Raw genomic sequence first — 10,767 nt, forward strand, 5'->3', positions numbered from 1 at the left:
TTAGGGCAAAAGGTGTATTTTAGGAAACTTAATAGTTCAGAGGGTTTTCAAATGTTGAACAATTAAGAGAAATACTTAATGATTCATAGGTAATTTTATCCATCCAGTTGCCAAGCTCTATGATTTTTTAGTCATTCATAGACTAACTTTTAATTGAATTACTAGAATGCTTATAAAAGACTCAATAACTCATAGAATAGAAAAGTAACATATCCTTAAAAGTCATATTTTTAGGTTATAGAGAGCTTATATATATAACAATTTTTGCCATAAATAATAACTTATGCTTTAAAACATTATACAATATTAAAAAAAAAACCTTTAAACTTGTGTATATGATAATTTTTTTTAGCTCCCTTCGTATTTGGTGAAATCATTTAGATCTTCACATATGAGGTTGGGTTGAATTTCTTTTAATCCACGTGTCTTGCTATAAGTCCGAGATCCCATCATTATCCGTAAGTAGAATCACACCCGATTACGATCATCAAGTTTGACCAATCATTCTCAATAGTCCCCACAATATCTGCATAGGTCCACGTGACGATAACGACAAACTTCCTTTTATTGATAAATTACGACACTGCCACCCTGCCTTCTCTGCTCTGCATGTACTTTGCTTAACAGTACCTTCGGAGCACTGTATCTTTTCCTGCTCTTCCTCTCCAACACTCTATCCGTACAATTTCAAAAAATTCAAAACCCTAAATACTCGCAATTTCCGTCGTCTCCGAACAATCAAAACAATTCTCCCTTCCGTTGAACGTTTTCGGATCAGAATCAAAGGTAACATCATCCAAATATCTTCAATTTATATATAGATTTCTTGTTCTTGGTGATTTTTTCGATGTCAGTTTACTTCGTTCTGTTGAAATTTGTATTTTATGTCATCGATATGAGTTTTGCAGTTCATGTACCATTAATGTGCGTTTGATCATCGTGTGTGTCGATTGATTAAAGTCTCTGTGATCAAGAAATGACATGGCTGTTTAAAAATTTCCTATTGTGTCCGGGGTTTTGGGTTGCGGCCAGGATTCTGGAAGGGGGGAGGGGATTACTACTAATTTATTCGTCGGTTCTACTGGATTTTGACACTTAAGCTTTATCCTTTAGCAAATATCTTTGTAGATTCTTTGTAATTACCTCATACTTCTCGTGATATCTTGATTCATTTGATTTCTGATATATGTAATATCAAGTTTTCCATTAATTTTCTTGTTAGGATCTGATTGATTACCATACCTGACCTTGTTGGTAGTGACTTCCATTACTAATCCAGACCACAATTTGTTACTTGTTTTTCATTTCCCCCTTTTTGCCTTTTCTAATGCAATCCTTCCATCCTCTTCAAACTGTTACAATGGGATCTGGATTCTATACATTTTTTATATCTTCTATTAATTAACATTCATTAAATGTATGGCTAATCAAAACAACATACTGTGAGGACTATTGTAGCACAAGGTATTTTCTATCCTTTTAGTTTTCATGCTACTCTGATGAATTTTTTGGACTTCTGCTAGATTACATCTTGATGTGGTAGGATGAATGATCATAATTTTGACATCACTTAAATGAAGGTTAATTAGAGCTTGCTTTAACTGTATTTCAGATAACTGTCTCCAGAACTATGGATGGCCTTTGGGACCCACCTGATTATCAAGGTTTCCATATATTTTCCTTCAACATTCATTCTATTATCTCTCTAAATCTCAAATTTATAAGAGAGATCACTAAATGTTTCATGTCATTTTGTTATTGCTTTCAGCAATTGAAGACACTCATTGCAGAAATGATGGATGCCAATGTGCATTTTGTCTTGCTAATGGTAATTCACTGTCAAATTACTTCACTTTTTACTTATTTATTTATGTTTGTTTCATGTTACAAACTTCTTCACTGAACCTGTAGATGTGGCAGAAGAAGCGGCTGTAAATGAGATAAGTTGCATAGAGGTGCTAAGGATTTTGATAAGCAAAGCAGACACTGACATCATTGAACTTGAAGATGAACTTATGGACTTACTGAGTCAACTCGCCTGCACTGATGAAGAGTTTTCAAATATGTATTCTATGTGCTTGAGAAAGGAGATTGATTTTCTTGATCGATCAATAAGGAAATTAAAGGATAATGCTGGAGATTCTTTGTCAACAACAACCAGGAAACCAGCTGAAAGCATGCTTGACATGCTCATGTCTCTTTTCCATTGTTACATACAAAAGAAGGATAAACAGGTCTAGTATTTGGACACTACCAGATCCCTCACTCTCTCTCTCTCTCTCTCTCTCATGTTATATAGTACAGATAAAGCAGATATACAAACAATAAAGCATAAAGCAGATATTTAGACAATAAAGCATAAACCTTGGGAGGCATTAAAGTATAAAGCTTTTTGAGACTTATTTGTCAGTATACTTGGTTGACAATGCATATTACTCTGACCTTAACCTATATTTATGCCATAAGATACATATCATATATTTAACAAATACTTCTCTAAAAGAGACAATCTCCTTTATGTTTTATTTTCCCTTTAAAATCAAAAGCTTGCAGATAATATCAAAAATATTGCAAGCTCCAGCTGTCAAGTGCATTCAGAAATTCCATTAAGTGAGAAAAAACAAACAGGAAGCTCTTCAAATGCTAATCAAATGGAGAAAAACAAAAAAGTCATCAACACTTCATTGGAGAAACATAAAATTTCACAGACGAGAGTCAAGACTGAAGAAGTAGAAGATGTAAGTGACGTGGTGCTTAAATTTATAAACCATTTCATTAACATATAATTTTAAAGATACTGTAATTAGTTTTATACCATTTTATACATCAATTTGATATGATACTTTTTATACAGTATACAGGTCTTTCTCGGGGCTCCATGGAGAAGTGGGAATATCAGCTAGTAAAAATCAAGTCCCAGGTAGGTTTTTTATTCTTACAAAAAACTTAGATACAAAATTAAAGAATCTCATTATATAATATAATATAACATATTTTTATTAATATTCTATTGATTTGATTGCACCAGACTGATGATGAAAGTATAGGTTCCATAGAATCATCATCCATACCAAAGGCTAATACAGATAGAAACTTGAATCCAGTTGATCTCCAACTCCAAGAATCAAATGTCTCAGTTTCTACGAAGATATACAAAAGGAGAGAGAAGCTTAATGATTCACCACCATTAATGTTACAGACAAGTTCAAGATCACCATGCCTATTAATTGAAGGTGCTGATGTGGCAAACATGTGTATGGATTGTTATAAACTAGATGATTTGCGGGCTATTGCTAGGCAACGCGGATTAAGAGGTTACTCTAAACTTCGCAAAATAGAACTCGCACAGGCACTAGGAATCAAGATTGTTGAAGGTGTATACACAGGTACCCTTTCTTTCATAAAAATTTTCTGAGATTCTCATTATATATATATATATATATATATATATATATATATATATATATATATATATATATATATATATATATATATATATATTTTAATTTGATTCGAATGTAGGAAAAAGGAAGCAGAAAAGATAGGAGATGGTGGTGTGGTGTGGTGAAACTGACATAGTTTGACTCATAGGTATGGCTGGTTGATGGTTGTTTATATACACAGAGGGGTATATTATATAGAATTGAAAGAATGAATTGGTATTAGAATTCACATGCTAGATATATATACTTGTTTTGATAGTGAACCCTATGGGAGATATAGTGATGTTGATAGTTGTTTACTGATATTCTTGCTTGGTATATGGAGGTATTGCTTTTATATTCTGCATAAATATACACTAACATTTGGTAGATTTGATGATACATATTTCTGCTATTCAGAAAAAGTGAACTAATAACACCACAACATATTTACAGTATCAGTTAAAGCCTTGACCCATCAATAGTTTTTATAAAGAGAAAATAATCATATTTACAGTATCAGTTAAAGCCTTGATTTATCATTTTGTTGTCTAAATTAGTGGTGGATTTAGGAAAAAATCTAACCGAGTCCAATATTTTACAAAGTTTTCCTTAAAAAAATTTCAATGCTTCCTCTTCCCTTTCCTTATTTGACAATTGTTCAAACTTGATTGAAATGAGGAGCTAGATCTTTATAATTTAAAAAATGAGCAGGTCTTATTTTCTGTCAATGAAATCTAAGAGTTAAATTTTCTTATGTTCACATTTTTTTTATATAAATTTTCGGGTAAGAGTGCATGCCGAGTGGGATCCATTCCCCTCTCTTGGAGCGATGTAGATATTCCAAGGGTCTAGATGCTTGTCTTAATCCGTATAATTGTTCTTATTAGACCATTACAACAAGATAATGGTTTTGAAACAAAACCCCTTTGGTATTTGATATCAAAGGTAAACCTAGAATATGTGGATGATGACATTATGCAAAAAGGATCAAATATGACACCACTAAATCATTTGCAAAATATTTTAGTTTAAAATTAGTAAAATACATCGTTTATCGCACAATCATATTTAATTAGGATTTGTGTAGATCAAATGTGAAAACGATGTGGTGTCATATTTGTCTAAATGTATGACATGTCAATACAATGTCATGTCAACAACTATTTGATAGCCTTGATTATCTCACTTGTATTAACCATGATATGCATTAAGTTAATTTCCTCATTCTCAATAGAAATAATCCAAACTTACTAACATTCCAAGGAAGGCATGTAATAAAATTATTGGATGTCATTGTAACTATGTTTATACAAATATCGTGGACCATGAGATACTTGCAAATTTGTGAATGATTTCTCATGCGTTATCATAAGATTCTCATCTAGTACATTGAAGAGGGGGGGGGGGGGGGGGGGGGGGGGGGGGGAAGGGGGGATATATACAAAGTGTTGTTGTGTATTTTTGTAATGAACTAAAATTTATTGTACCTCTTGCATCTGGACGTTGTTGGAAATATGGACACGTTTCCGCGGCATCATCAAATATATGTTGAAACAAATGTTTATGCATTTGAAACCGTCGTTGAAAAAAAAACCTTGAAAAACGACATGCTCGCTAAAATAATCGTGCATGAGTCATTGGTGGCAGCTTCACGGTTTCTTTGTATATATTTACTTTTTTCCCGCCTTGCATTTTCGACTTCCTCCTTGTATTGTTCTTCAATCTTGCTCACCACCGTGTTAGCAACGCCTATTGCCACTTGTAGCACCATGTCAAAGAACAGATGAAGACAATTTGAAGATTGTAGAGAATAAAATGTTGGTGTGGTATAAAATGGTGTCTTAGGTTTGTATCAATAGTGTTTTGGAATTGATTTTTTTTTAAATATAAATTTTAAAGGGCTACAAATTGGCTAGTCAAACAAGTCAAGAGAGGGAGACTCGGAAATGGGGTATTGAGGTACTAGCTTGGCATGTCGAGGTAAGGGCATAATGTGCACTGTGCACTTCCGCAAATGCCGAAGCTTTGACGTCCCACTCCCTAAGAAAGTGTACTTACAACAAAATATTGTCACGGTCGTCAAAATAGACAACATGTTGACAATGTCATATCAACATATTTTTATTGTTTTGTTGGTGCTTGGGATCATGCTCTGAAAATAATTATAAAGAAATAGATAGACAATAAATCTGTAATATGCAATAGTTGATGTTTGAATACATTATTGTTGCTACTAGTTATATCACACTAATATGATAATAAGTTTTTTTTTTTTTTTTTTTTTTTTTTTTTTTTTTTTGTAATGTTTGTCAAATCATGATTATTTAACAACTTAACATGATTAATGACAAACAAACATTCTTATTATATCTTATTAGTTATTTAATAAATTAAGATAGCATAATATACTTTTTCTAATACTTATAACACCACCCTAATTAAAATTATGTATCAATTAAACTTATAATAAAATTGCCACCTATAATTTCACTCATAATATTCTTTTAAGTTATTCTTGTTCCTCCCTTCCAAAGTTTTAATGAGGTAAAACAACAATGAATCGACATAGATGCCATGGAACCTTGACAGATATGAGATTCCTATGAAAATATTCAAATTTGATCTTGTTTGGTAATCAATCTTTTTAAGCATTACATATCAACAAACTTTCAAAGTCGATGTCAAAAACACCATTTTGGCAATTGTGAAGGGGTCATCCGGTTACCTTACTCATGTGGAATGCCGCGTGGCTTTCTGGTCATCTAACCTAGTCCACGTGCCGTTGACACGGTGTCCATATGAGTATTTCCTTTTAAAAATCAATTGTTTTAAAATTTAAAATTTACTTATTGCTTTTACAATCTATTACTATTGTTATGTTTAATGGTGTTCAAGATATGAAGAACACTCTCGTGTTCAAGATATGAAGAACACTGTTCATATCCCACCTTCTTCAAGTTCACAAAAAGCCAAACACAAACACGTTCACCTCAATGATTGCAATGTTAAAGAATACTGGTCCTGTCAATTGTCACCATCACATTCATGACCACACCAATAGTTTGTTGACCAAGAATGACATTAACCCTAAAGAAAGTTGAAGCATACAATAAAAATTGATGTAGATTGAGAATCAAATAATAGCCATCAACAATGGGACAAACATGTGATCCAAGTCATTAAACAAACATGACTTCTAATAAATTAAGATAAATAGAAAAAGATACGAATGTGTTCAATTTAACTTCTGAAAGTACACTCCCATGATCGAAAGCTTTAAAGGTATATATAATATATATGTTAATAATTTCCCATAAGTTGTTACAAAAACCGTTTACATAAAAATCTTATACGCGGTTACGGCTGGCCAAGAAGTGAAGGTTTGTAGAACGCATGACTCTGAGCGATCTCGATTCTTTCACGAGGATCATTCAAGTTTTCATCTCTCAGTGCCTGAAGAATTGCTCGAGGACCTTGTTCCCTGAAACCATGGAAAAAATAACAACATACTTTTATTTACTTGTTTATTATAGTTTCTTAAACAAAATTACATTGCTATTTCTTACATCTAACCCAAAAATGTACGATGTAAAGAAAACCATCACCTCTTTATGAGTATTTTATAGAGTGTTTTCAATATTGGGCATAGCTCGACTGGTGCTACTGGTTTCTTTTCGTTAGGATGTAAAACACTTAAACTTGATTGACTCAGAAGTTCAAAAAATGCTCCCACCGCAGACACTCCCTGAAAAGAAAAGCCCAATAAGTTTCTAAGCTCTTGCTAAAGGGGTAAAGACGAAAATTTATATTGAGATTGCTAAAATGAAAATGTTGCATTTGTTCATATTAGTAAGATAGTACCTGGATCATCCCTTTACCACTGATGCTATCACCCATATCTAGGCTCAATTCTCCCTTAGCAATCATTTGACCATACCATGCATTACGTCCTTTTAAAAGTGTCACATAAGTGTCAGCAAGCAACGGGCCCGCAAGCTTTTCAGGCTCTTTTGTCAACAAATGAGTAATAAAAATCATCTCCGATGTACAATGTGCAAAGTACACGGATTTGCTTGTCGCACTTTCGTTAGTTAGGGCCGCCACCATTCCTATACACATCAAGAAAAAATTTAACAGTGTTATGTCAGCCACCTAGCAGACTGTTGTGTACTCTTGTATTTGATTTACATCTGACATGATGTTGTTGATAGGATATAGTGTGGGTCAACTCAGGGTTTGCTGACAGAATAACCCTTTTGCAGAAACTTTATTTTGAATCGAGTGCAATAATGGAAATTTAAGTAACAAAAAAGGAAGATTAGATCATACCGGCTCCAATTGCATAGACGTTTTTTAAACCTCCCATGACTTCATGTGTGACAAGGTCACTATTGTCCCATACGATGAAATGTGGTTGCCTTAGAAATTTTGCAAGTGGGACCCTCCACTTTTCGGTCCCACAAATTCGAGCATTTGCATACTCCTTGTTGTAAATCTCAGAAGCAATGTTCGGGCCACCAAGATATAAAATATTCTCTAGGGGCACCCCCGCTACAATAATAATACATCAAAATGGTGATTTTTTATCAACAATATCGACTTTAATTCCAACCACTAACCATAAACATCTATTCAATATTTTAATAACTAAATAACTAATATTATATATGATATGCAATTAGTTATTTCTTAACTTCTAAAATATTTTATGTTGATCGAAACTTGGTAAAATCAAAATGACAACTTTTTAATGTATGCCAAAAGTTTTAAATAGCATACTCAATATTGGAATCGTGGTTAAAGCTCTTGATCGGATTTTCTTTAATGATATACTATATACCAATTAATTTTCTACTTTTTATGTTAAATATATTAAGATTTAATGTGTAAAAAATAAGTTTGGCGTTTTGGTATAAAAGTTAATATTAGAGTAAATTACACGAATGGTCCCTATGGTTTGAGGTAATTTGCGCGCTTGGTCCCTAACTTATTTTTTTAACTCGGAAAGTCCCTAACGTTTGTTTTTGTTACGCGCTTGGTCCCTACTATTTGTTTTTGTTACGCGATTGGTCCCTGTCTTATCTAAAAAAACTATTATTTAAATAGGAAAAAATTGTAGGATAGGTAGGGTAAAGTGAGGGGGTTGGGGTTGGGGTGTGTTTATTTAAATATTTTAAAAATTCAAGGGCAAAATAGTTTTTTTTAGGTAAGACAGGGACCAAGCGTGTAACAAAAACAAACAGTAGGGACCTTCCGAGTTAAAAAAATAAGTGAGGGACCAAACGCGCAAATTACCCTAAACCATAGGGACCATTCGTGTAATTTACTCTTAATATTATAACAACATTTTTTGTGTGCAACTGTTCACCAAAATGGTGTGCTTTTGTAGTATTGTTGGAGTACATTTCAACACCAAAAACAACATTTTTGTGCAATGATTGGAGTTATAGCCTAAATAATCATATAATCAGATAATCAAGAAACAAGATCATGATTAAGTAAAAAGAAAAAAAAAATCCTTACTTGCTCTACTGATCATTTGCGTGGGAGTAATTATGTGAGGAACAGGATCTAAAGCAGCTTCAATACCCTTCGATAATGACACAATAATCGGTGGGCTGATTCTCTCTTTCCAATAATTACTAATTTCTTCAAAAACTTCACGAGTTTCAGTCGATGGAACACCATTCACCACAATATCAGCATCCCAAACAGCTTCCTGCAAATTAGTCACAACTTTCATGGGGCTAAGTGGCGTATCGATCATATTCAAACAAAACCCATCTTTCAAAATCTCATCTGCATAAAGAACTCGATCTCCTAATCGAGCTTCAACATATTTCAAATACGCACATCGCCTGATTAATCTTCTTAACACGTCTTCTCTTGAATTGATCACTTCAAATAAGAGTTTTGCTGTTTCCCGATCGACTGCCCGACCTGCCCGTCTCCATATCCGGATTTGAACTTTGTCACGAAACTTTCCGTAGGTATCTTGAAGTAAAGCTGCAAAAACACTTCCCCATGCACCTGCCCCAACTCCGACTATTTTGAGTAAATCGCCATCCGATTTACCAAGAACTCTTCGGAATTCATCTAGTTTTTCCTCTAAACTATTATGATTTGAAATCGACCCGTTTTGGAATAGACTAGAAGTCATCACTTCAATGTTACCAACCATGATTTCTTCCGAAAAAACAAGATGGTTTTGATTCGAATATACAATTTTAGATCAAATGAGTTAGCACTCGCCTCTGAATTTAATGAATGCACCAGATAAAATGGAAAATTTCTCACGAATTGCAGAGTTTTTAGGTAGCTTGTGTATTTATCATCTACACTATAGTTTTGGGTGAAGAACGTAAACTTTAATGAAAGAAAAGCAGACAAACTTTACTGGTAGGAATTGTACCTAAATCAGAGCTACCTTTTTGGTGTGTCATCTATAATAAGGATGAAAAGTGAAGCATGAAGAACCCTAATTCGAAAAAGTTTAAATTTATATGGAAATTGCTTTGTAAACTCAGTCAAAAGTTTGTTCATCTACCCAACAACAAAAAAGATTTTATAAATCTGAAGAACGATAAAATAAAGGGTCAAGATAATGAAGAACCTTTTTGAGTGTGGGATACTACAAAGTTTGAAGAATTGTATATGTCAGTCAAAATCTTCAAGGAAAATCAAAACCGACAACCGCAAAGGATTTTGATTGATCACAGTCAAAGATTCACAGGGGGCCGGCGATCGGCATTGGTAATTGTAGAGAGAGAAAGTGTGTGGGTGTAGAGACTAGAGAGAATGAGAGAGGAAAAGCGATTGTACTGAAGCAGAAATTGGGGAAAATCAGAAACGTGAAAACAGAGTTTGATAATGGAGAGTGAAGAAGGGCATTGATGTTGATAAAGGGGTGGGTGTGGGTGCCAAATCTTCCACATTAATGCTTTGGAGAATGGGGTTTGTGCTGCCAGCTTCAGCAACGGCCATTAATATGTGGGAAGTTGGCAGTTGAAGGAAGGAACTCCATTTCAACCCTTTTCTCATGTGTTTTGGTATTTCTATCCATTTAACAGATTTAGGGATGAAAATGGCTTTTTGGCGTAGTCCAAAATGTGGAAGACCATCATCCTGTCAACGTAACTATAGTATTTTTCGTTTTCCAGAGTATATGTATTTTTTGTTCATATAATGAAAAAATTACAGTAAAGTTTTTATAAGATAGCTTGAAATTAAGGTAATTAACAATAGAATTCGTAAATTTTCTTTTCTGAAAATAATATTATAAATTTTTGCCAATTGTTTATGGAAATGGACAAGAAATAAAAAATTATTTATACATTAAAAA

General features: G+C 33.4%; 2 protein-coding genes across 2 annotated transcripts; one reads left to right on the top strand and one right to left on the bottom strand.

The window, feature by feature from the left end:
• The first annotated feature begins 529 nt into the window (after positions 1 to 529).
• Positions 530 to 3,780, top strand: LOC111879357 (uncharacterized). Its single transcript, XM_052767572.1, has 8 exons — positions 530 to 786; positions 1,613 to 1,664; positions 1,769 to 1,828; positions 1,912 to 2,234; positions 2,547 to 2,738; positions 2,855 to 2,920; positions 3,029 to 3,386; positions 3,523 to 3,780. The coding sequence occupies exons 2-8, from the start codon at positions 1,631 to 1,633 to the stop codon at positions 3,543 to 3,545; spliced, it is 1,056 nt and encodes a 351-aa protein (XP_052623532.1). The 5' UTR covers positions 530 to 786; positions 1,613 to 1,630; the 3' UTR covers positions 3,546 to 3,780.
• A 2,909-nt stretch (positions 3,781 to 6,689) lies between these two features.
• On the bottom strand, positions 6,690 to 10,501 carry LOC111879406 (probable glycerol-3-phosphate dehydrogenase [NAD(+)] 1, cytosolic). The gene is made up of 5 exons (XM_023875866.3): positions 8,949 to 10,501; positions 7,755 to 7,976; positions 7,287 to 7,534; positions 7,031 to 7,170; positions 6,690 to 6,906 (listed from the first exon to the last, which is right to left on the bottom strand). Exons 1-5 carry the CDS (start codon positions 9,604 to 9,606, stop codon positions 6,783 to 6,785), a joined length of 1,392 nt encoding a protein of 463 aa, XP_023731634.1. The 5' UTR covers positions 9,607 to 10,501; the 3' UTR covers positions 6,690 to 6,782.
• Positions 10,502 to 10,767: the final 266 nt, after the last annotated feature.

The sequence above is a fragment of the Lactuca sativa genome, chromosome 9 (assembly GCF_002870075.4).
Source record: "Lactuca sativa cultivar Salinas chromosome 9, Lsat_Salinas_v11, whole genome shotgun sequence".
NCBI lineage: Eukaryota > Viridiplantae > Streptophyta > Magnoliopsida > Asterales > Asteraceae > Lactuca > Lactuca sativa.